The 25,838-nt window shown below is 62.3% G+C and overlaps 1 protein-coding gene across 1 annotated transcript; it reads left to right on the forward strand.

The window, feature by feature from the left end:
• Positions 1 to 346: 346 nt before the first annotated feature.
• On the forward strand, positions 347 to 25,758 carry WNT6 (Wnt family member 6). Its single transcript, XM_054044218.1, has 4 exons — positions 347 to 564; positions 18,561 to 18,781; positions 23,692 to 23,993; positions 24,965 to 25,758. Exons 1-4 carry the CDS (start codon positions 347 to 349, stop codon positions 25,424 to 25,426), a joined length of 1,203 nt encoding a protein of 400 aa, XP_053900193.1. The 3' UTR covers positions 25,427 to 25,758.
• Positions 25,759 to 25,838: the final 80 nt, after the last annotated feature.

A 25,838-nucleotide genomic window follows, 5' to 3' on the forward strand; every position in this document is an offset into this window, starting at 1 on the left:
CGGGCACCGCTCTGCCAGGCTGGGTCCCCGGGGCCGGGCACCGCTCTGCCGGGCTGGGTCCCCGGGGCCGGGCACTGCTCTGCCGGGCTGGGTCTGGGGGGCCGGGCACCGCTCTGCCGGGCTGGGTCCCCAGGGCTCGGCACCGCTCTGCCGGGCTGGGTCCCCGGGGCCGGGCACCGCTCTGCCGGGCTGGGTCCCCGGGGCCGGGCACCGCTCTGCCGGGCTGGGAGCCCCGGGGCTCTGGCTGCCGGCGGCCGATCCCAATCGCTGCGCTCCCGGAATTGGCGCTCGCCATCCCGCCCCCCCGCCCCGTCCCCTCGGGCTCCGGTTTCCTTGGCGGAGGCAGATGCTTTCGCAGCCCGGTCCCTCCTCCTCCGGAGCCGCCTGCGAGCCTGCCCCAGCCCCTGGCTCCGCGCCGCCCCGGACACGGCAGCCGGGGACCGCGGGTGGCAGGTCGCTGCGCCCTACCTGCGCCCGCCGCCCCAGGATGCTGGCACCGTCCCGCACCCAGATGGGGCTGTTCTTCATCCTGCTCTGCCCCGCCAACATCATCGGGCTCTGGTGGTGAGTAGCCGGGACCCGGGGGGGACGGGACGGCGGCAGCGCGGGGTCCCCTCCGCCCCAGCCCCTTGCCATCCGCCCGGAGCCCCGTGGCCAAGGAGCGCTGGGAGCGGAGACCTGCCGGCTTCTGCCCTCAGCCGCGCCGGTGTCAATCCGGAGTCAGACCCGCTGGAATCCGGGGAGCTAGGTGAGGCTTACCCCGCGACGAATCGGCGGAGTTTACACACAGGGGCATCGGTTCAGGGACATTCTTCGGGAGAGGAGGAGGGAAAGTCGTGTGAGCACATCCAGTTTTACAGCGGATTAAATCATATCCTGCAAAATCGGAAAGGGGGGGGGGAGCGGCGCATATAAACCTGTGAAAAGTCCGGGGGGGGGGTAATTGCCTCGCTTGCCCCATAGCCCCCGCTTGCACAGCTGCTGGGGGCATTACTCGGGCGTTGGGGTGCTACAGGAGGGTTGGTGGAGTTTCTCAGCGTTTATCCAGTTGCTGGGTGTCGGGGCAGTTACTCGGGTGTTGGGGGAGTTACTCAGGGTTCACACAGCTGGTGGGGAGTTACTTGGGTGTTGAGGGAGTTACTCGGGTGTTGGGGGAGTTACTCAGGGTTCACACAGCTGGTCGGGGAGTTACTCAGGCGTTGAGGGAGTTACTCAGGGTTCACACAGCTGGTGGGGAGTTACTTGTGTGTTGAGGGAGTTACTCTGATGTTGGGGGAGTTACTCAGGGTTCACACAGCTGGTGGGGAGTTACTTGGGTGTTGAGGGAGTTACTCTGGTTTGGGGGAGTTACTCGGATGTTGGTGGAGTAACTCGGATGTTGGCGGAGTTACTCGGGTGTTGGCAGAGTTATTCGGGTGTTGGCGGAGTTACTCAGGGTTCACACAGCTAGTGGGGGAGTTACTCGGGTGTTGGGGGAGTTACTCTTGTGTTGGGGCAGTTACTCAGGGTTTACACAGATGGTGGGGAAGTTACTCGGGTGTTGGTGGAGTTACTCAGGGTTCACACAGCTGGTGGGGGAGTTACTCGGGCATTGAGGGAGGTGCTCAGGGTTCACTCAGCTGGTGGGGGAGTTACTCTGGTGTTGGGGTAGTTACTTGGGCATTGGGGGAGTTACTCAGGCGTTGGGGGAGGTGCTCAGGGTTCACTCAGCTGGTGGGGGAGTTACCTGATGTTAGGGGAATTACTCGGGCGTTGGGGGAGGTGCTCAGGGTTCACTCAGCTGGTGGGGGAGTTACTCTGGTGTTAGGGGAGTTACTCAGGCATTGGGGGAGTTACTCGGGCATTGGGGGAGGTGCTCAGGGTTCACTCAGCTGGTGGGGGAGTTACTCGGGCATTGGGGGAGGTGCTCAGGGTTCACTCAGCTGGTGGGGGAGTTACTTGGGCGTTGGGGGAGTTACTCGGGCATTGGGGGAGGTGCTCAGGGTTCACTCAGCTGGTGGGGGAGTTACTCGGGCATTGAGGGAGTTACTCGGGCGTTGGGGGAGGTGCTCAGGGTTTATACCAGTGGAGCTGGGATCAGTCCACAGGCAGGTGGAGTCAGTGGGCTGAGCAGGGTATGAGGAACAGCTGTGCAAGGATTTCAGGGTTTGCCCCCCTGGATCGGCGCCGTCACGGAGTCCCCTCCCCTCCCTGCCTGCTCCTGTCTTCCCCCCAATAAGTCCACTTTAATTAAAAGGCGGGGGCTAGCGTGAGGCGACCCCCCCAAGGCCGCCCCTGGGCCGGAGCAGCAGGGACACCCCCCCGTCCCAGTTTGTAATGGTGCCTGCATCAAAGGCGCAGGCTGCGAGACAGGATCCTGGCGGGGGTGGGGGATTCGTGACAGAGCTGCAGCCGGGACCCAGCCTTGGAAAGTCCAGGGATCTGTCGAAACATGAACTATTTCAATCTCGGAAGAATTTTGCCGAGCCCGTCTTTATCCGCTTTTAAGTGCTTGGATTCCAGCCCCCGCCATGCAGCCCGGGCCATAATTCATGCTCGGAGGCGATTCATCTCCACATTGTCACTGTCCTGACCCCGAACATAACCCTCGCCTCCCCCTCGCCCTGCCCGCCCGGCCAGGGATGCCTTAGCCCGCCGCTGGGTCCCCTTCGCCAGGAAAGGGCAGGTCGCAGCCCAGACGGTGGCAGGACAGTTTGGGAGAAACAGATCCTGGTTTAGTGCAGCACTGAAGGATCTGGGCCTTTCCTCTGTAACATTTCAGTAGGACCTACTGTATTTGTCGACTGGGGAAGGAGGCGTTCAAGGGACAGGGAGATGCAGTTGCATTGGAATTTTGCTGCAGGGGCTGGTGTACGGGGCATATAGGTATCCGTGAGCATTTATAAGGGCAGGGTGTACACAGATCCCAGGTATGCAACGCAAACATTTATTTTCCTGGAGGCAGCCTCCCATGGTGACTGACAGATTTACCTTTTTTCCTCCTGGCTAGTTCTCTGTCTGTTGCTTAACGCATCGCTCTATCGCTTGATCTCGGCTTCCTCTTATCATCCTAAGCCTAGCAATGCTAGACTTCAGGAGAGCGGGGGAGGGATAGCTCAGTGGTTTGAGCATTGGCCTGCTAAACCCAGGGTTGTGAGTTCAATCCTTGAGGGGGCCATTTAGGGATCTGGGCCAAAAATCAGTACTTGGTCCTGCTAGTGAAGGCAGGGGGCTGGACTTGATGACCTTTCAGGGTCCATTCCAGCTCTAGGAGATAGCTATATCTCCATGTACTTAGAGCCCCTTGAGCTAGCAATGGCAAACGCAAAACATGCTGGTGCAGCCAGCTCTGGGGAGGAGCACAGCAGCCAGGCAGAGTATTTAGATAAGAAATCCTGCATGCCATCGAAACGGCATGAGGGATAAAGTGGACAGGGGGTGGAACGGAGGCCCCTTTTCAATCAATGGGTGCTTACCCAGAAGACGATTACTCCAGCTGGAATTTGGCCAGGACATAAGCCTTAGCCCCCACTCTCCGAGAGAGCGCCACAGGGGCTTGGACAGTAGTGGGGTGTGGGTTTTGCGTCTCATCTAAAAGATGGCTCGTATCATTGCGAGGGGTCGTGCTGTGTGTGTTGGCAGTGCCGGCGCGGGGAGAGCAGGGGAGACTGTAGATCAAGCGAAGGATCAGCCAATGTTGTTTTTCGTTGCTTTAAAAAAAAATTAATATAAAAAACTAATCCAATGGCAAACAACGTGACCCAACGAAACCCCTCAGCGTACAGAGCCCAGTCCGCGGCCCGCCCTGGGTACTCACTCAGCACTGCAAGGGGGAATTCGTCTGCAGCGAACAGCCGTTGGGTGTGAGACCGGATGCTAGAATAAAACAACACGGGCCAGACCCTCAGCGAGCGGACGTCAATCTGGCCCCCCAGGGAAGAACCTGCCCCCCCATCGACACTCTGCCCGCGCTTGGACGAAGCTCAGACTGAGAAGAGCTTTTCGTGCGACTCGCCCCCCATGATCACCCAGTCTCAGCCCCTGGGGCCCAGAGACCCAGAACGCTACGACATCCTTACTCCCCCGCCGACCGGGAGAAGGTCGCGGTTCCAGCCATGGAGCTCAGCCTGGATGCTCAGAGGAACACCTGGGTTATCCTCCTCCAATGGCTGTTGAGTTTCCAAGGGCCAGGTCTATGCTGGGATGTTTCCCCCCCAAACTCTGGACTCCAGCTTGAACCACTGAAGTCTGTGGCGGTCAGGTGATTAGTGCCCCGGGGGCGGGGGCGGGAGGTTCAGGGTTTGGCAGAGCAGGACGCCAGCCGGCAGCGCATGTGCCGGGTGTGTGGCCATGGTGGTGCTCTCGGGGCTGAGTTTTATACTCTGGACTGATTGATAGCACTTTGCGGGAAGGCAGCGTGGTCCAGTGGGTAGAGCCTGTGGCCTATTTCTGCTTCTGCGCCAGACCTGCGCGAGCCCCCGCCCCACTCTGTGTCTCTGTTTCTCCTTCCACCTTTTATCTGCCCGGGGTATTTCAGATAGAATCCCTTCAGGGCGGGGACTGTCTCTGATGCCCGTCTGTCCAGCCCCTAGCACAGGGGCACTGATCTTGGCTGGCCACTGTAATCGTGGACCAGGCTTTAGCCAGGCCAGAAAATGAAGGCCCCGGGGCTTTTCTTCCACTGCCAAGCGGCCTGCCCCACTCCCCCTGGCTGATTCCATTGGCTGATGAAACACAGGGGGAAAGGGGACCATGACCGTCCCCCCACCCCGCAAGACGCAGCTTGATTTCACGACAGTGGGAGAGGCCACCCAATGAAATCACCATGGGCTGAGCCAGTCGTCACACAGGTGCTGTCCGGGACAGCGTTTCCCTAGGTGCAGCTACCCCCGGCTTGAAGTGGTTCCCATCACATGCAGGGTTCGCGGTTTGGTTCGGTGGCTCTCAGCACCCCTACGATACGAAGTGTGCCAGCGAGCAGGCGTGGAATTGCACGCTGAGCGACAGCCAATTCGCCAGAGACTCGTACCCCACTTTCTTTGAAAGAGGTGTTTTACCTTCAGTAGCCCCCCTGCTCCGGGCTCTTGTTTGCGGGGAGGCTGCAGGGACGTCCCAGGGATGTGCAAGGCTTTGGGAAAGCTGGAGACGAGCGGTCAGGCAGGTTTCTCCTGACAAAATGAAGCAAATCACTCTGGGTTACTCAGAATAACTAGGCCAGGTCCCCCGGCGAGAAGGCAGGCGGCGTGGGGAAAAGGTTCCCCTTGTTCTCCGGCTTACTTCCCCCTCCTTCCCTTTAATGTCTATTTCTTCTGGTCCCTCTCTCTGGCAGGGAGGGAGAGCAGCAGCTCCCTGACCGCTGCAGGTCACAGAGAGGTCAGTCATGAGGGGGTTAATTATAGGTGCTCCCAGGTGCAGGAGCCGGACTGCTCCGAATAATCTCCTGTACAGTGAGAACAGCAGGAAACCTTTCACGGTCCGGAACATTTCAACCCCTCTGCCTTTTTACCTGGCTTTTGTGTCCCTCTCTCCTTTCTCACCCTTGCTGAATCCTCTCCTCCTGTAAACCAGCCCCTTCATTTCTCGCTCTCCCCCCTTGGTTCTCTACGGCCCCTTGCTCCACCGCACACTGGACTGGATTCCGCGCCGTCCCCCCAGTGTAAAGCCAAAGGCGCGACTTCAATCAGCGTGGTCACTGCGGATCAGTGGTCCCCCGTGGAACATCCCGACACCATCGCTGGGTCATTTGGACACATGCTCTGTCCTGTCCCTGCTTTTTGCACGGCCGGGTTCACCTGCGTGCGAGGGTGTATTGGGTTCTGGAGATCACTAGGAAGGGCGGGGTCACAGGGAAACTCACAGGAAAAGCAAACTCGGAAAGGTTCAGTTTGGGCTTAGGGCAAGATTCAGATCAGTTCTTATTTTATCCAAGCCCCTTTGCCTGGCCCGTAATGTACATGTCAAATACCTGTGTTCATGTACACGCCTTCTACATGCTAACACAGTCACCTGTCTCAGATAAGCACCGATACATTTGTTTCACCTGCACACGTTCCCCCAGCTCCCATATTTCTTGTCTCTCATACACGCAGATTCTCACTCAGATCCACTTACGCTCCCTCTGCAGACAGACAAACACAGGTGTACACATAACAGCTGCAACCCTCTAGTTAAAGCTGCCCCAAGTGTGCTTGGTCCAAATTCGTCTCTCGTTTACATGAGGATAAATCAGGAGCAGGTCCACTGGAGTGAATTCTGATCTGGCTCTAGAGCAATGCAGCACCATCTGCACCCAGTGTAGTCACTCGTAACTTTACAGCACTTTCAACCTCGGGCTGAGATTTTCCAGGCCTGCTCTTAGCCTGGGGGTGAAGTTTTGGGGAAATGTTGATTCTGTGAAAGAAACACGCTTCCCATTGGATCAGAAAATCCTGGTGATCTGCTTTTAAACAGCTCTGCTATTAGAAGGATTGTGTTCGGGCCTTCACTGTGCTGGGCGCTGCACAGCCCCAGAATAACTGCCGGGGCTTGCAGCAAGTTGGCTGGGGCTGAAATTAGTCCTGGGAAAAGCTTTGTAGTTTTGTGGTTCACTCTGGTCGTGATGTACAAGCGTGTGTTGAGAACTAGGCAAACCGTGCTTTTGCCGCTCCAAAAGAGGGCAGAGTTAAGGTTATACTCAGCAATGTCAGCATTTCCTATCTTCCGTGCTAATGGATGTCGTCCCAGCATAGCGTCGGTGTGTGTCACCTACCTGTGGCCATGACATAGCTGTGAGAACCAACAGGGCCACGTGACAGGGTTTACTACATCCTTTCCCAGCGTGTCATGCCCCTGGGACTCACCGACACTTCGCCCACTAATCTGCCTCAGCTAGGACCACTTTCAACACGCCGGAGCTCTGTGCAGCGGCGGATCTCGCCCTCGCGACTTGGTGATTCTACTGGGCTGGAAAGGGAGCTTGAGACCACTGGGAGAGGGACGTTCCTGGCTTCACAGTGGGATGCATGGGCTTGCTTCTAGCCCTGCAAGTCCCAAGCAAGAAGGCCTGGGCCCGGCAGTCTAGAAAAGCTACCGTTGGCCCCTTCTAGAGGCACTGATGGCTCTTCAAGGCCCTGCACAGCTGGGCTCAAGGCAGCTAAGGCGCCGTATTGATTATTTATATTCCAGTAGCGCCTGGAGCCCCCAACCAAGGCCAAGCTGCCGCTGTACTGGGCGCTGCACGTACATCTAGTAAGGCCCCGAGAGCGTCCAGGCGAGACAGGCAAAGGGCGTGGGGAGAAAGAAGGACTTCTCCCCATTTCACAGGTCGGGTCATGGGCAGACTGAGGCCTGGCGTGCCAGTCTGCTGCCTGAGCCGTGAGCCATGCCTTCCTCTCCCCTGCCCGTGCAGCAGAGCGACACAGACAAAAGAGCCCCGCTAACCTTGGCAAATGTTGGCGCCATTGTGCATGGGCCTCTCTGTGAGTGGCATGGCCGGGCACCTGTCACATGGCGCGGGAGGTCAAGGCCAGAAGGGACCGTGTGGAGCTGCTCGCCTGCCCTCCTGCACAGACACCCCCCATCCCCACTGGAGGGGTCCTAGTGTCGTGGGGAGTGGGGGGGGTGGTATATACGGACTCTCACTTGCTCCAGCAGGTCCAGTTAAGAACACCGCCATCATCAAACCCACAGACCCGATACCACAGTGACGGGCAGCTTAATAAACCCCCTAGCCGGAGACAGGCCACCTCGGAGACCTCGCTACAAACCGGCAGGGAAACCCTTTCCCGAGGCAGGGCACAGCGGAGGAGGTGATCCCAGGCGGGCGGCCCCCGGGGGTGAATTCCACCGTAGCCGTACTAGCTAAGGGTTGGGATGGTTGCCGCCGGGTGGGTCCTGGCGTACAGCCGTACTCCACACACAGTCCCTAGAGGCACCCGGCCCGGCCCCGAGTGTCCATCCCGCTGCGGGCTGATGATCTTGCAGGTTAGCGCGCCGGGCGGCAGAGCGGGCGAGGGCAGATCAGCGCCGCAAGGAGGGGGATTCGAACGGGGACGGACGCAGCGTGATGCCCAGGGGGCAGGAGGGCATGTTGTCCCTTTTCTTGGGTCCAGCCGTGACAAACCCCGTGCCCTGTGCCCCCTGGACTAATGCTGCTCCCGGCTTATGCCAAGCTTCCGCACACAGAGCACGGCCATCACCTTCGCCCTCTTCTCTGGGCACGGCCCATCGGAGGCGCAAGATGTGTGTTGCCCAACCTGAGTCACCGGGCGACTCCTGGCTTCTGCTTCCTCACCCCCTGCTCCTTATTAGTCTCTTACCCTCCACGTGGCATCGTCTCTCCCGTTGCCACACACGCTTGTCAGGGCGGGGCTGCTGGCCTGGTACCTGGGCTGTACGTGCCCAGCGCACGGGCGGGTGCTGAATAAATACCCAGTGGAATTGCCCCCCGGCCATCGCGCAGCCGAGCTCCCCGGACACAGCTCCTTTTGCCTCTCCTCCGGAGGCAGCCTCTCCAAGCCCAGCTTGGCAGGAGCTCTGAGGTGACGGCGTGCCGAGTGGGGAGGATCGGACGCCAGCCAGAGACTCCGCAGAGCACTGTACGGAGCGGCTGTGCATCTCCTGTAGCCATCTGAAAGTCCAGGGGCCGACGTGAACCTGGCCAAGCTGGGGCCAGCTAAGGACCCCAACTCTTGGGGAAAGTGGGGCCCCGCAACCCCGTTCATCTAGGAGGGGAAGATTGTGATCATTGGCATATGGTTGGGGACGAGGCTTGGGAGGATGGACTGTCACCGTCACCATGGGCTTCTGTATCCCCGTCAGCCAGCCGGGCGCGAGGCAGGTGTCTCTATGTCCCATTACTCGCTTGCACGTGTCCTCCTGGTTTGCACGAGCAGCCAGGGTCCACGTGCACCATGCTCTCGTGGTGGTGTTTTGTGAGCGTGACTCGGCACCCAGAACCTGGCGGAGAGCAGGAAAACAGATGGGATCAGAGAAGCCCAGTGCCCTGTCTCAGACGTGGCCAGCCCCAGCTGGGTCACAGCAACAGGCCCTCTACTGCCCCCTTCTGGAACAAAGTGCCTGTGGGGGCAGGTTCCTCCTAAGCCCATAAAATGGGGGACTCACGACTGACGCTGGAGGGACTGTCCCACTGGTCATCGGTCTCATCTCATCTGACGTAACCATCCGCGTTTGGATCTGCTCTTGAATCCTGCTAAGCCCTTGGCTTCCGTGATAAGCTGTGGAACTCACTGCCACTAGGTAAGCACCAGTGTGAGAATATCAACCCTTTTATCCACTTTGAATTTGGTGCCTCTTGCGTTCATTGCATGTTCCCTTGTTCTCTCAGGAGAGAGCGTGAATAGCAGCCCCTGATCTACCTTTTCTAGCATCTAGAAGATGCATGCTCTAGTGAGTTTGAGCGGGGGAGCCTGTGAGCCAGGACTCCGAGTTCTAGCCCTTGCTTAGGGTGAAGGTATTCTTCCCAGGGCGCTTAATCCATAGGATTAGGAGCCCTGACTGTACTTTAGACTTGCTGTGTGATTTTATTCAAATCACTAAAATTGCCCCGTGCCTCAGTTTCCCCCTCCATAAAATGGGGGCAATAATACTCAAGCCACAGGGGTGAAGTGATGACTATTGGTAAAGAGCTTCAAGCGTCTCCGCTGGAAGGCGCTATTGGCAGGAGCTGCTGGAGTTTAGTCCAAGTGATGATCTGCCAGTGGGATGAGTCACCCAGCCACGTGACTTTTCAGCCAGTTGTGTAAGCGCGCGCACGTGACCTGCAGTGAGCCATGTTCCAGTTAGCTGCTTCCCCCCAGCTGCCTTGCGTGTAAAGAAATGCAGCTGACAGGGCGGTCCCAGCACGTGGGAGCGAGTCGCAGTAATTCCAGAGGGCTCCTTGCAGGCCTGTGGGGTTTCTGAACCGCCGGACGCAACCCAGGGGACGATGGAGCCAACCCAGCCTGCTGTGATGCCAGTTCGGGCAACAGCGTCGAGGCTGCGTTGGGCTCCCCAGGCTCCTCCCACATCTCAATGCAATTAGAGACGTCGGCCACGCACCTCTCTCCTCCCTCGTCCGGCGCTATGAGCAGAGGGGGCTAGGCTGGGCTAGGACACCCAGCAGGGATCTGACGCCGGGAGCTGGCCGGAGTCTCGGCGCTGCAAGCCTCGCTGCTGCTTCTCCACAAGATGAGGCTGTGCAATCCGCCCCCAGACGTCTTTGGGTCCCCCCTTGACTCCACCCCCCCGTCCAGTCCCTAGGAGCTGCACCTGGTAGGGGCCCGGGCTGGGCAGAAGCCCTTCAGCACGAGTCCTTTGCTGATTCAAGGCCAGGATCGCCTCCCTCCCCCAGCACTGCAGCCACATGGTCTCCCCCTTCAAACCCCTTCACTGGCTCCCCCATCTCACAGTGATGTCTTCCCGCCCCCCGCCCCCTCCAGCCTCGCTCAGCTATTCATCCGCTTCTCCACCACCACCCCAGGCCTTGTCCCTGGTGACCCCTCCCTGCCTGAACGTGGCACCTCTCCCCTCGCCTAGACTCACGTCTGCCATGTGTCCACAAGCCGTTAGCCAGCTGCTCTTGCCACGGTAGATTGTCCGCAGACCTGGCAGCAGCACCGAGAGCGCCGGTTGCCGGCCACTTGCATTTTCAGACCCTGCCATCAGTTGCTTATCACTCTGCCAGATTTTACCAAGTCCGGCTGGAAGTTCTCCACGCTGGGCGTCTACTTCCGGCTGAACATTTGGGGGACGTTTTAGCAAGAAATGACTCAGCTGGTGCCAAGAACAAGCTCAGAGGGTTAGACTAAGATTGCCCCATTTCACAGACAATTCTTGGAGCTGTTTGGTTGAGATGCACTAACGCCTCCATGCTTTGGAGCAGGGGCTTGCAATCTGGCGGCGGGGGGGGGGGGGGAATGTGCCCTGGTGTCAGAGATCTGCCTTTTGCCGTCGTGGTGAAAATCCACCAAAATTTGGTCCAGACTTTGAAAAGAAACCCGTTTGCACGCGCTCGGTAGAGACTTGTTAGCATTTGACAGCTAAATTCTCCGAAGATTCCGTCTGCAGTGAGCATGCTCCAGCCCCGTGGCTCCGACACTAGACCAGAGAGCCCAGCACCGTCCCCACAGAGCGCCTGAGCACGCTCCAGCCCAGGGCTGACCAAGACTTTCCCTGCAATTGCTCCTCTCGGCCGCTGTGGTGCTGGGACTCAGAGATGGTGCCGTCTGTGCAGAGCGGTGAGGGGCAGAGACAGGCTGCAGTGTGGTGCTGGGTGGGGCCCAGGGGTATGGGGGAGGGATAGCTCAGTGGTTTGAGCATTGGCCTGCTAAACCCAGGGTTGTAAGTTCAATCCTTGAGGGGGCCACTTAGGGATCTGGGGCAAAAATCTGTCTGGGGATCGGCCCTGCTTCGAGCAGGGGGTTGGACTAGATGACCTCCTGAGGCCCCTTCTATGATTCTATGCTGGAGAAGGAGGCAGCCCCATGCAAACGCAGCAGGGGCTGGGGTATAGGGTTGATTGGGCCAGGCAGCCCGGGCTGGGGAGAACCTGGGCATGATGGGGCTGAGCCGTGGGGGACATTGCCTGGGGCAGGCTCCTGGGGACGGGTCGTCTCTAATTCCCAGCTCACCGCCTGTCTTGTCATGCAGACGCACCGGGGGGCCAAGCTGAGCGAGCCTTTGGTCTGGCACTTCCTAGCAGCCCCAGCACGGTTCTTGTCCTGTGGGTTGTGTTTTGCCGTAGATTGCAGCCCCTCCCCTATCTATGCTTGTCTGTGAGCTGGCTGGGGCAGGGACTGTGTCTTCCCAGGCTGGGTATGCTCGGCGGGAGTGTGCCCCCCCCTCCCCCAAGAGATTGTAGTAGCTAATGGCTACAGAAACCAGGGGAGACTACAATGCACTATATGGCTTCCCTGAGAAGTCTGATTGTAACTTGTGACTTTGGGAAGACGGCAGATGAGATGATTAGGGACCAGCTCATTGAGAAAACAACCGTGCTTCGTGTCAGAGAACGCTTACTGCTAGAACCACAACTTGCACTAGAAAAAGCAATAACCGGCGCTACTCAGACTGAGTCAGCTACAGCCGAAGCCAAACTCCTGAGCCAGGGTACAGGAGGCCCAGTCTAGGCAGTGACTCCTTTGCAGAAAAGTTCACTGCCGCTGCAGACAAACAATTGCAGGAGGAAAACTAATGAAAAGCCACTGAACCAGCAAGTTGTTAATACTTAATACTTTGCTTGGCGGATACAACAGAGATCTGGCTGGATTAGGGGGGATTTAGCACTCACGAGAGATGTACCGCTCCACACACAGCTCTGCCGGCGCCCCTCACTCCTGACCCGCAGCCCCCTGCTAGCCTAGCCCCTCCCCCCCCCACCTGACAATGTACCAACTTCCTGACCTGCAGTAGCGATGGCATCCAACACTTGGGAGTCCCTGAGATATGGGGAAATAGCGCCCAGCTGCCGGGTGGTGGGCGATTTCTGCTGGGGGCGAGGCTGGGACCCACCAGGGTCACTTGTGACCAAAGTCACGGAGGGAAGCCTACACCCGAGCTGCAGGGCTTGCCCCCAAGCTGCAGGGCTAGTTCCCGAGCCGCAGGGCTAGCCCCCTAACCTCCGGCAGCCCCTCATCCCCTAAATGCCCCTGCAGGGCGAGATCCACTTTCACTTCCCAGCCTAAGCGTTCGCGTTGCTGTGAACCGTGACACAGCTGCCGCCTTCCGCCCCAGAGATAGCTGCATCTCCGCTCCTGTGGTGCCCAATGCTCTGTAAAGGCCCAGGACACCGAGATCGCTCGGCAGCTTGTGCAGAGCGACACGAGCTAACGCTGGGGGTTCTGGTGAGTGAAGCAGCCGGGCAGGGCCCAAGCCACGAACAGGAGCAGAGCGGGTGCTCGGCATGGCCTGGCAGGGCCGTTCCCCTGCTCCCAGGGCATCATCCCAGCCCTGCTCATTCCTGAAGGGGTTCCCTCACCGGGGCAGGGGGAGGAGTGGCTGAGAGGTGGGGGCGGGCCGCGGTAATTACAGACCCCCCCGGGTTCGGAGGGGAACAAGCTCAGGCAAACCAGGCGGTGATGGAGGAGCCCTCGCCAAAGCAGTAGCAGTTTGGCAGCATTTTTCTCGCCCTCCCGCACGCGCTCCCCCCGCCCCCTAAAAGGAAAACAACTCGCTGGATCCCAGCAACGTCCCCTTGCGAGAGGCAGGAGCCCAGCGGAAATTAATACTGCAGCACGGCTTAGGCCGGGGCCGTCTGGGCAGCGGGAAGGAGGGCACGGCCTGATGAGGGGGGGAGGCAGGCAGTGGGGCAGCTGAGCAGAAGGGGGGCTAGTCCTGGGCTAGGCACTAAGGGCTGGGGGGTAGGCAGGCCAGAGGCACCGAAGCCCCCAGCGCTTGCTGGGCTGTGCGTTTCCCGGCCCCTCCAGCCCAGCAGGCCGGGGTGAGCTGCAGTTCGGCATTTGATCCGACGGCCCTCGGGCTTGTTCATCATTTTTAGCTGAGTACAAAGAGTCCTCTCTTAATGAAAGTCCGGGCCCCACCGGCTCCGCCAGCCACACCTCCAGAGAGACCCTGCCAATCCCCAGAGTACCTGACCCCCGCGCCCCCCAGCACTCTCTGGAGCCGTGCAGCTCTGGGGACGTGAAGCCCAGAGAGACCGCGGCCCAGAGAGGAACGGGAAGGAGCAGCTTGTGGTTCTGGTGCAGAGTCAGGGGACAGGGGTCCTAGTCCAGGCTCAGGCCACAGGCCTGAGGGTGGTACATGATAGGGCAGACCCGAGGGCCTCACTCCACCTCTGTGTGCCTCAGTTTCCCCATCTGGAAGCCCTGGGGTGTGATCCCCTTGCCCCGTGTTGGGGAGATGGGTCACTGCGAGAGAGGCTGGGAGCATGTTGTGATCCTTGGAGAGGGCAGGGTACTGCAAGCGGGTCTGTCCGCACACCGCTGCGCTCTGCTGGATGAATCAGAACAGCGCCACCGTGGGTCATGGGCCCTGCGCACGGGGAGTCGCTAATGCAGGAGAGACGCTCTTACAAGATGCTAGTCCTCAACGGCAGCTGCCCGGGTTCTATAACCCAAGAACTAACCTCTAGCCCTCTTCCTGCCCAGGCACACTGTGGAGGAGTCGGGGTTAACCACATCTCCCTTCCTGCCCTTTGGCCTTAGCGCAGGCCTGTACCGCACTGGTGAGAGGCAGCGGCCACACCCCACCCCAGAGGTGGCTGCATTTTACTGAGCTCAGGAGTGACGGCTGTACTTTGTGTATTACCGGTTAGTTTATGGAGCACGTTGGGGGTCTTTGGATCCCTAGTGAAGGGAGAGCAGCACTGCCTTTGGGAGTTAAAGGAGCTAGAGATGTATATACATTGGCCAGACCCCACCCCGGGGGACTCAGCAGGTTCTTACCTCTCTGGCACTGGGTGGGGCCATGCCTCAGTTTCCCTGCTGGGTCCATGGTCTGCAGTCTCGTAGTTGGGTAAGTTCGTGCCTCAGCCCCCAGCCCCCAGCCCTCTTTGACTGTCCCCACCCACAGCGGTCACCCCACTGAGGCAGGCATCCAGCAGACATCCCCTCCCGGCCCCCGGCCCCACCACTTGTATAAGAGCCCAGGGCCTCCCTCTGCTCCAGCCCTCACCCACCATGCCATGGCCACAGCTGCCCCACAGCTGCTGCTACCCACTTGTGCAGGTCAAAACCTGCCTCCTGTCCCAGGGGTGCCCCAGGGACCCACCCGCCTCCGGGCCACCCCCAGGCCTTTCGCTGCAGCTGGCCCTGGATCAGGGCGTACTCCCAGTCTTGGCTTGTGACTGGTCTTGCCCAGGCAGACCAAGGAAGTTGCATTAGGTAGCTCTGCAGTCACCTGCTCCCCTGGCCCCTGCCGCCCATCAGTCCCTGCGGACTACATCCCCCAGAATGCCCTTGTTCCGGGCCGTGCCGGGACCTGGCCTCTGGGCTCTCTTAAAGAGCCCCTGTAGACCCCTCCAACTGACAGGAGCGGGGCAGGGGCGGGAGGGCTAAGGGGGCAGGAGCGGACGCAAGGACAAACGCAGCCTGAGCATGTGAGAGCCCCAGCCTGTGCCACTGTCTCCCCCAGGGATGGGGCAGGAGCTGTCAGCCCTGCCCTGGCTCTGGGGGCCCCCATTGGCCTTTTCTCTCTCCCAGGCCGAGGGTTGGTTCCGTGCACCGCTGCCTGCCAGGGGGCGGGGGCTGAGCCGGGCCCAGCCTGCCGAGGGCAGAGAAGGGGGTGACTGCGGGGGCTGCGAAGCCAGAGCCCACCGGGCCACAGTGGTGATGCTTATGGGGCATTGGTTTGGCCACAGGGTCCATGGGGGAGCCAGAGATTGGAGGTGGAAGCCTGGGTCGTCTATAGCCGGGCGTCCTAGTCTTCTCCGCCCTGCGGCCTCCCGCCTGGGGGGTCATCTGTGAGGATCGACCTGGGACCTCTCCAGCTAAGAGCAGGAGTTTCTAGTGCCTAGGGTGACCAGATGTCCCGATTTTATAGGGACAGTCCTGATATTTGGGTTTTTTTCTTATATAGGCTCCTATTATCCCCCGTCCCAATTTTTCACACTTGCTGTCTGGTCACCCTACTAGTGCCTGCGCTGAAAGGATAGCGAGAGCAGGAACATAGACCAACCATGGGGTGGGGGAAGCCCCCTATTGTATGAATGAGGGTTACCCCTCCCCACCCCACTGACCCCCGGCCCCTCCTGGGATAGATACAGGCTGGGCACAGCTTGGGTTTTATTTCTGTAATTTCGATGGGTGATATCGGTATTTATTTGTAATCGATTCAAACTGGCACAGCTGCAGGACGTTACGGAGGGTCAGAACTGCCGGGGGCGGGGGCGGGGAGGGGGGCAGCCCAGAATTAGTTAATGGCAGGAGATGGTGAAGCCTTGTTCTGGTGAATTTCAAGCGCTACCGGCGGGTTGTGTGAAATAGACGTTTATCGACATTCACCCCTGAAAATCGAATCCTTCCCCACCCGGTTATCCCGTTGGCCGATTCTCCCACTCTGCCCTCTGGGCACAGAGCGGGAAGGCCTGGACTGGTTTGTGGGGAGGAGCTGAGAGCGGAGGGCTGGGCAGCAAACCAGAGCTGGGGGCGGGGGCAGGCAGTCGGGGGTCCCCCCGCGCCCGTCTCCATGTTGGACCCCCTGCTGCTGCTTGGTGTGGAACGGGCACCATGATTCCACGCTGCCACACCTGGCTTATTCCACCACCCCCACCCCGAAGCCCCTCTTGTCCTGACCCTCAGAGGAGGAGAATCGATAATAAATGGTCCCTGAGCCCCCCGCCTTGGGCAGCCGTCGTACCAGGATCCCTCCCGCTCACACCCCCCCGGGCTGCAGCATCCCTTGACCTTGTCGCTGGAGGCCATGCTGGGGCAGCGGGAGGCTAGCCTGGGAGCTAGGGAGGAACTTGGAGAGCAGCCAGGGGGCTTCCCAGGGCTTTATCGTGGGCAAGGTCGCTGGGCTCTTCTCCCACAAGGTAAACAGAGAACAGCCCCTGCTGCAAAAGCGCCTCCCTCCCCCGGGGAGGAGACATTCCAAGAATGTGCGGCACGCTGCAGCCTGCCCCGGGCACTGCCCACCCCGGGCCGGGGCTGAGACGCCGGAGAATCAAGGGCCTGGCCTGCTCTGCCGGGAGGTAGAAGTGCCTGCCCCTGGCACGTTCTCGTAATAGCACCTTGGTGCCCGTGCTGTGCAGACACCCGGTGAGAGACAGCCCCTGCCCCGAAGAGCGAAATAAACCGGGCAGGCAGAGAGTGGGAGGGGAAACTGAGGCACGGAGCAGGGACTAGAACCCACTTTTCCTGATACTCAGCCTGGTACAGTAGCCGCTGAGCCAGGCTGCCATGTAGGGTGCCCTACTTGCTGCTTTGCCCTGGCGAAGGCCCTGGCAGGCCTGGCACAGCTCGGCCAAGGGAGGCGGGGCCAGATGCGGAGCTTGGCAAGGCTGGTGTAAATCCAGGGCACTGCGATGAACGAATCTTGATTCGTGAGCCAGTCACAGACCAGGCCCGCAGCGTGCCAGGCGCTGTTGGGACCCAGAACAAGGAGAACTGCGCTGCGGTGACTCCGGAGTCACACCCCGGTCAGTGAGAACAGGATCAGGCCCTCGCAGGCTGCTTTCCTCTTGGGATCGTGGGGGAAGCCCAGGCAGAGTCATTCCTGGTGTAACGCAGTGTGACCTGGGAGGATTGACACCAGGTCTGGCTTTGGCCCCGTGTCTGGTGGGCCAGGAGAGCCCGAAACCACCAGGGTGTCCTGATAAGGCGGAGCTGGGCAGTATTTTCGCGTGTACAAAATACAGAAGCCACACAATGGTCCCTCGCCCCTCCTCAGCCCCCCGTCCCTCTTCCCCTCGAACTGAGCAGTAGCTCCCGGGGTTACAATGGCCATGCAACAGTCACTGATATTTCTAGCGTATCTGTCACTCCTGCCCGCATCTACTCGACCCACTAACAGGGAGAAACACCGCAGCATCTGCCTCCACTCACCTCACCCACCAAGGAAAGGCAACCACCTCTGGGGTGGATTCCGGCAGCTGATCAGCTGTGCAGAGACACTACACAGGAGCATAGGGCAGGAGGGGCAGAGGAATTCAGCGGCCGGCTGACCCTGCAGGACAGGGGCAGATTAGAAATCAGCGAGTGATTTTATCTCGCTTACCACAGGGCTCCGCCGTCAGCCCAGTGCCCCCTGGCGCCATGCTGGGGCCCTGGCGTCAGCATGAGCCAGAGAGGAGAGTGCCCCCTACTGACTCTCTGGAGCCGCCTCCCGCCCCTAATTCTGGCACTGGTGTGAGCTGCACGGAGGCAGGGTCCTCCTTTGCCTCCTGCGTCTCTCGGGGCCCGTTCCGGAGCTGAGCTGGGCTCGGGGGCCAGGGGCTGCTCGCTTGGCCAAAGTCTTGCCAGTCCTGCCAGCAGCCTTTGGCACAGCAGGCTGGGAGGGGCTGCCGAGGGACCTGGCAGGGCCGGGCTCCCGCCCCTTGTCCAGCAGCTGCCCCAGCTGCTCCCAGGCTTTGAGAGTTGGCCCGGTGGGGCCCTGGAGGCTCCATCCCATCCCGCCACCTTGCTCGGCACGTGGGTGGCAGGGCCCCTGGAGAGACAGGAGCTGATGTGCCCTCCCTAGCCATCACCACCCCCGCCTCAGTCAAGGGGGCTCAGAGGCTCAGGGTCTGTCAGGCTCCTGGCTGCCCGCGGGTACCCAAATAGCACCAGTAGCGCCCACCGTCGCTGGGGAGAGGAGGCGGCTCTCCTCGCGGTCCCATGAGGCCCTGGCCGTGCGCTGTGGGTGGGCTCGGGGAGGGGGCTCCCGGCACAGAGACCCATGGCGAGGGACACAGAGACGATGTAGGCAGGCGGCGGGGCCGGCGGGTGACATGGTACGAGCCAAGAGCGGACACCCTGGGAAGGGCCTCGGAGGGGAGGGCAGGCTGGGGGTGGGGTGCCCCACACAAGGGCATCAGGCTTCAGCTGAGGAGGGCTGTGGCACAGGGCCCGTGCCAGCCAGTTAGGAGGCAGCCCATTGCCCCACCTGCGGTCCACGGTGCCCCAGCTGCTACAGCGCTGGCTTCCCCGGCTCTCTCCTTTCTCCAGGGCAGTGGGCAGCCCCCTGGTCATGGACCCCAACAGCATCTGCCGGAAGACCAAGCGCCTGGCGGGGAAGCAGGCGGAGCTGTGCCAGACGGAGCCCGACATCGTGCAGGAGGTGGCCAAGGGCGCCAAGCTGGGCGTGCGGGAGTGCCAGTACCAGTTCCGCTTCCGCCGCTGGAACTGCTCCAGCCACACCAAGTACTTCGGCAAGATCCTGCAGCAGGGTAAGGCCGGCGGGCCCAAGGCGATCCCTGGGGCCAGGCTCCCCCCGGACCCCTGAGTACAGCCGGAAACTCCCCCGCCCCGTGCTATTGGGGGAGGGGCTGCCCGGCTCCTAGAGACGGGGGCTGGGGAATCGGGGGGCTCCAGCCCAGGGGAAAGGGGGAGGGCCGAGCCCCACGGCGGAGTGGGGAGTGGGGCCCCACCTGTCCAGAGGCTATCAAGGGGGCTGTGTGCGAGGGGCACGGATCAGCCTGCACAGCGGTGTCGGGGGGGCTCCTGCCCTCAGGCCGGGGCCGATCCCGGCTCCTCACCTGAGGAGGGCTCCCCGAGGCGGGGGAGGCAGGCTGGTTTGGAGCAATACGGACCCTAGTCTGGCCTCCCAGGCTGCTCCCCTCCACCTCCTCTCCCCGGGTCAGGGCAGCCCCTGCTCAGCCAGGCAGTGTCTCTGCACAGCTGATCAGCTGCCGGAATCCACCCCAGAGGTGGTTGCCTTTCCTTGGTGGGTGAGGTGAGTGCAAGCAGTTGCTGCGGTGTTTCTACCCCTCCAGTGGGCGGGCGCTAAAGCTGCTGCCCCCCAGGAGGACAGCGAGGCCCCTGCCTCCTGCTCGAAGGCCTGCCAGAGCCGGGAAGAAGCTGCCGAAGCCCATCCCCGCAGCACCGGCCGAGGGGGGATTAACCGACCTCCCTGCGCCCACTCCCCTGGGTGAGAGCCAGGCCGCGGCGCAGGCCCCCGGGGGCGCAGCAGGGCCGAAGGTTTACTGCTGGGACATGTCTTCCCGTGTTGTAATGAACCAATTACCTGTGCTCCCAGCCACCGGGGGGCTTAATAAAGCTCAAGAATGCCTCCGCGTCTGGCAGTGATTTACGGCGCCCCGAGGAGACGTTCCCCCCCCACCCCGACGCCACTCCCTGCATGCGCCTGCGCCGAGGGCACCGCGGGCGGGGGAGGCTGGCATGCAGCCTACGGGAGAGGGGCACGGGGGTTGAGGGGGCTGGCAGGGGGCCAGCAGGGATCTGCTCTGGCCCGGGTAGGGGGCACTGGGATGGGCAGTGGGGGTTAGGGACATAGTTTCACTCCTGCCATTGGCTGGTGCCTGGCTCAGCTGTAGCCAGGTCTGTCCCGCCCCCGCCCTTCGCCCCCACAGTCCAGGTGTCAGGTAGGCCGCAGCACGGGCGGCGTTCCGCAGAAGGCCCGGATAGCAGGACCTGGGGGGCGCTCGCCCCCTGCCACGCTGTGCTGACCTGGCCCTGTGGGGTCTGGTTGTCCTTCCGGTGTGTGTCAGGCTTGTCCGAGCACGTGTGGGACCCCCCACCCAGGCCATCCTAGGTGACATCAGAACTCCCAACCTGTGCCCAGCTGGGGGGGCCACAAGGGGATTTAGTGCCCCCTGGCTGCAGCTCAGCAGTTGCCCACACTGGCCATACTGCCAGGAACTAGCAGATGTGCAGGTGCATGTCCAGCCACTGCCCTCTACTGGTGGGACTCAGGGCTTCCATTGTGTGTCATAAGCCCTGTAGTGCTATGAGCTCATGGGGATTCTCCTTTAGCTGCAGTAGTTTGGGTCACCTGGGTTTTATGGACAGACTCTTGGACCGGGTGCTGGGCCAGGCAGAGTGGTGTTCCCTGCTGTCTCTGAGAAAACCCCTGAGGGCTCTGGAGGCACCACAGTGACACCATGGGCAGCAATGGAGATGCCATGTCCCCACATGCAGTGCAGCAGGGCTGGCTGGATCAACATGGAGCATTGCATGCTGGGAGCCGTCAGCAGCACCTCTGGGCTACCCCACCTAGCAAACAGCCAGCCCGTCCCCACGGGAGCACCCGGGCCTGGGTATGCCACTGCTTGGTGCGCCCAATGAGACGCCCACCTTCCCTTTGGACTCCAGCTGCTGCAAAGGGGCAGGGGCATCCTGCAGGTGTTTGGAGCGGCTCCCTGCCCGGGAGACGTTTATCCCAGCGGGGCCAGCGCCCAGAGTTCTCAGGTGATGCCCATTTCCACCCGCCTTGAGGCTAGTAAGTTCTCAGAGGGGGGCATGCGCTGTCCCCGGGTACAGGAAAGACCCGGCCCCACGGGCGTCAGGGCGCTAAACTTTGTAAGGCCTGGTTCTGACTTGAGGGCTCCCCCCGTGATGAATGCAGCGCCCACGCTTGGCTTGGACGGCCGCTGTCTCCACCACATGGGCACGGCCTCACCTGGCCACAGCCCCAAGCCAGCAGCCTCCCCTCCCATGGGCTCTTTTAGGAAGCAGTGAGGGGCAGCGGCTTGTGCTGTGACCCCCATGCCAGCCCTGCGGGGGCCGTGGATCTGCCTTAGGACAGGGAACAGGAGGAGGAACCCGCCCTGCTCTCCTGCCCCGCCATGATCTCCCAAGGGGAGAGGTGGGAGCCTCATCCCACACACCAGCTTTCCCACCTGGAATGACTCGGGGTTCTCCTGGTGGTAGGACCATGGACCTGCAGCTCTGGGGGCTGTGGTGACGCCGGGGCCCTACCCCAGAGGACGGGGAACGTCCCAGCTCAGAAGGATGAGAAATGCCAACCAGTCCTCCTGGATGGGGTCCCGTGGGACCAGCTTGGCTGAGTCCCCCCGCGACTCCTGCATCCAGCCCCGGGCGGCCAGTGGAGCTAGTGCCGAGCGTTAGAGACACAGCCAGTGTTGATGGACCGCCGTCAAGCGATGGAGAACCCTGCCCAGGCTGGGGCCAGGGGGTCCAATGGGTAACTCCTGTTCCCGTTAAACATTTGCACCTTACGTCTACTCTGAGTCGCTCTAGCATCAGCTGCTGGGTCTCCTTAGCCCGTCATCTGCTAGATCAAAGCACCATCAGCTGTCAGAGATCGCCTCCGCGGGCAGGTCCTTCTGAACGCGGCTCAGTCACCGCTCAGCCTTCTCCTGGATACCTCGCCAGGTGGAGCCGGTGTGGCTCTCGCTGTGGGGCCTCCTAGGCGCTCTTTTCCGAGCCCTTTCCCATGCGGTGCCATCCTGGACACGGGGCCTAGAGGCGGGTCCTGGTCTGGCTGCTGTCGCACGGCGAGGTGACGCCGGCTCCCTACGTGCAGGGCTGAAGCTCCCGCTCACCCTTCCGGATGCAGAGTGCGCTGCGGGGAGCTCGCCAGGACGCCTGGGTCCGGTGCAGAGTCGCTGCATTGAGGGGTCCGCCCCACGCCGGAGCTAGGTTCTGCGTTAGCAGGCGCAGGACCGGCCCTTTGGCCAATAAGACGGCCCAGCAGAGATGGAGTAGCAAGCGTAGGCGGCTTGGTGTTGGGACACCAGTGCGGGGGGAGCCCCTGCTTTGAGAAGAGCAGAGTCTGGGGGGCGCTGCTGGGTGCTCTGTGCCCAGATGCCACGGTGACAGGCCCACTGCAAATGCATCCGCTAGGCAGGTCAACTCCGTCGCCACATCCTCTCCCCTGGCTCCCACCACCCCACGCCGCCAGCCTGCGCCCGCCACAGCGGTGCCCCTCTTTGCCCACTCTCTTGTCTCTGAGCACGTCGTCTTTAGCCCAGGGCTGGTCTCTCCTGGGCATCTGGGCATCACCCAGCCCGACAGGAGCAGCTATCCTGAGCGAGGACCCAGGGGGCTACTGCAATGCCCCCTGCTGCCAGGCCCCACGGTGCCGCTGGGGCCAGGAGTTGGGGTCCAACATGGGCTGCAAGGGAGCCCCAGGGCAGGGGGGGGCTGGGGGCCCTGCCAAGCGCTGGATGGGCCTCAGACCCTTGCGGTAAGTGCTGCAGTGCCGGAGCCGCGGCCGACGGGGTGACGCTGCCGGAGCAGGTCCAGGCAGGGGAAGGATGCTTGGAATTCATGTCCCGGAGCAGAGACGGGGAGAACACGCTCATAATAAATAATCCCGCAGGGCGGAGGCTGGTGCTGGGAGAGTGGGGGGCGTGAGCGCCCCAGCGTCGCCCCACGGGGAGGCACCAGGCAGGGCAGCCTGGCACGTGCCCCAGGATGGGGAGATGGGCCCGAGTGGGGCCTCCCCAGCCCCCACTTGGACTCTCAGACTTTGCAGCTCTGGGGCAGGGGGGATCTCCTGGCGCCCCCTGAGGGCTCAGAGCCGTCACTGACATGGCGCTGAGCTACTTGCCTCTGCCCTCTACTGGCTGCAGTCAGAACGGCTCAGCTGTGGGTCAAAGGCCCTTTACTGCTTGTAACTCATGGGGAGTCGCCTTTAGCTCCAGGTGGGGACCCATGCTTTTGGGGGCTCAGGGAGTTGGGGCGGGAGGACAAGAGATGCGTCGATTCCTGTGGTTGAGGTGCTGCACAAGGGGACAGTCTCTGGCGACTCTGATCTCTGCCCCCCCGTTGGTTCCAGAAGGTGCCCCTGGGGTGGGGGATGGGGTTAACCCTCCTCGGAGGGACTGGGGGGGGCGGTCCTAGGAGAGTGAAGGGAACCTGGCCAGGCTGGACAAGCTGCTGCCAGCCTGTCTCCGAGCATTAGTGCAACCCGCCTCGCGGCCCCAGACCCAAGCCCCTGCCCCCGCCTGCCCCACAGAACCCACGTCCCCCGAGGTCTGAGTGTGACCAGTGAGCCCCCGTGCACAACATGGCGGGGGTGTTACATTTTCCAAGCCCCTTTCTCCCAGCAGAGCCTTTTGCAAACCAGACCCAGGGACCCCCCAGGGGACAGGAGACAAACAGCCACCGCTGGGGCGGCACAGGGTATCCGATGAACAGCCCGCAGAGCCTGGGGCAGGAAGGGGAGATGCCAGGGCAGAGGTGGGAGGGTTAGAGTGGCATTGCCCAAGCCGGGAGGTGTGGTCATGCCCCAGCCCCTGGGAAAATCCCCCCACAGGGGCACCCCCCAGCCAGTGCCCCCTGCAGCACAGCACCCCCTACCATTGCTGGCTGGCAGGTTGCCTCCACCGCCCTGGGGGCCACCGGCTGATGCTGCTTCCTCCCCCCGCAGATATCCGGGAGACGGCCTTCGTCTACGCCATCACCGCGGCCGGCGTGAGCCACGCCGTCACCCAGGCCTGCAGCATGGGCGAGCTGCTGCAGTGCACCTGTGCGGTGACACGGAGCCGGGCGCCCCCACTGCCCACGGCCGGCCCGGGCGCCGAGGGCTCCGCCTGGGAGTGGGGCGGCTGCGGGGATGACGTGGACTTCGGCTACGAGAAGTCCCGGCAGTTCATGGACGCCAAGCGGAAGAAGGGCAAGAGTGACATCCGCACCCTCATCGACCTGCACAACAACGAGGCCGGGCGCCTGGTAATGCCACCGCCGGGCCGGCCCGGCCCCCCTACCCCGTCCTCCCCACCCCGCCCCACCCGATGAGCAGGGCACCTGTCAACCACACTCCCCCTCTGCCTTGCCACTGCCGGGCCGGCCCGGCCCCCCTACCCCGTCCTCCCCACCTCGCCCCACCCGATGAGCAGGGCACCTGTCAACCACACTCCCCCTCTGCCTTGCCACTGCCGGGCCGGGCTGGCCCCCCTACCCCGTCCTCCCCACCCTGTCCTCCCCACTCCGCCCCACCTGATGAGCAGGGCACCTGCCAACCACACTCCCCCCTGCCCTGCCACCGCCGGGCCATCCCGGCCCCCCTACCCCGTCCTCCCCACCCTGTCCTCCAATACTGCACCGCCCAGGCAGAGCCGCATGCTGCCCGCCAAGCCTGCACCAGGTACCGCACCTAGGTGCTCCTTTGCTTGACACCCACCAGCACATACCCACCTTCCCCCTCTCCCCCGACAATTCCCTCCCCCATCACCCTGCCCCCAGCAGGGTGCCTGCCCCGCCCTGGAAAACCTGACACCTGCCCCAATTCTAACCTCCCCAGATCTGCTCCGGCCCAGTTCACCAAGCCCCACGCTCCTGCCTGGGCACTGCCCCCTCCCGAGCTCTCCCTGGCTGGCTACCTATCCCCAGCCGTGCCCCGGGCCAGCTCTGGTGGGCACTGGTCCAGTCTCTGCTAGGCCGTGGTTGGTGAGGTTGAGTCCCCTTACGGGGCTGCCCGCCGCAGACACTCCTGAACCCCCCCACTGACACACCCCAACTGTCCAGCACCCGCTATACCCCTCTTCTTCCGGGGGGCTGGGATCCGGAGGGGTTTGAGGAGAGGCTTTGGGCAGAGGCAGGAGCAGGGGTGGGAGGGGCGATGCCAGGGGGCCGGGCAGGGGACCCCAGTGTGGGGCAGGGAGCTGCGGCCAGGCCCCACTGAGCGGCCCTGTCTCCCCCAGGCGGTGCGGAGCTACATGCGGACGGAGTGCAAGTGCCACGGCCTGTCGGGCTCCTGCACCCTGCACACCTGCTGGAAGAAGATGCCCCACTTCCGCGAGGTGGGCGACCGCCTGCTGGAGCGCTTCAACGGGGCCTTCAAGGTGATGGGGGCCAACGACGGGAAGACGCTGCTCCCCGTGGGCCGCAGCATCAAGCCCCCCGACCGTCAGGATCTCGTCTACTCGGCCGACTCGCCCGACTTCTGCGCGGCCAACCGCAAGACGGGCTCGCCGGGCACGCGGGGCCGGGTGTGCAACAGCACTGCCCCGGACGTGAGCGGCTGCGACCTGCTGTGCTGCGGGCGTGGGCACCGGGCTGAGACCGTGGTGCTGGAGGAGAACTGCCTGTGCCGCTTCCACTGGTGCTGCGTGGTGCAGTGCCGCAAGTGCCGCGTGCACCAGGAGCTCAGCCTCTGCCTCTGAGCCGGCCCTGGCCACACCCGCCGGGCCAGCCCCAGCCCCGGGCTGCCCGGCAGCTCCCTCTCTCCCGGACGCGGGCGCTGGGGGAGGGTCTCCGTCCAGCCCCCGGGGAGGGGCTTGGCTGTGCCCCGCCCTGCCGGCCAGGGGCACCGAGGCCTGGGGGCCAGGCTGGGCCGGGGGGCGACGCACACAGACTCAGTGGGGATGAGGCCAGACTCCCTCACTAGTGAACCCGTATCAGGCCAGGATGGCACCCGGGCTGCCCCCTCCCCCCTGCCTCCTCGGGCCCCCGCGGCCACCGGGCCAGGGGCTCTGTGGGCAGGGGGGTGACACTAATAAAGCTATTTAAACAGAGTCCTGCCCCCTTTCCTGGAGCAGGGCTTTTGCCACACCCCAGAAGGGGATGCTGGCTGGG

This window comes from Malaclemys terrapin, chromosome 11 (genome assembly GCF_027887155.1).
Source record: "Malaclemys terrapin pileata isolate rMalTer1 chromosome 11, rMalTer1.hap1, whole genome shotgun sequence".
Classification (NCBI taxonomy): domain Eukaryota; kingdom Metazoa; phylum Chordata; order Testudines; family Emydidae; genus Malaclemys; species Malaclemys terrapin.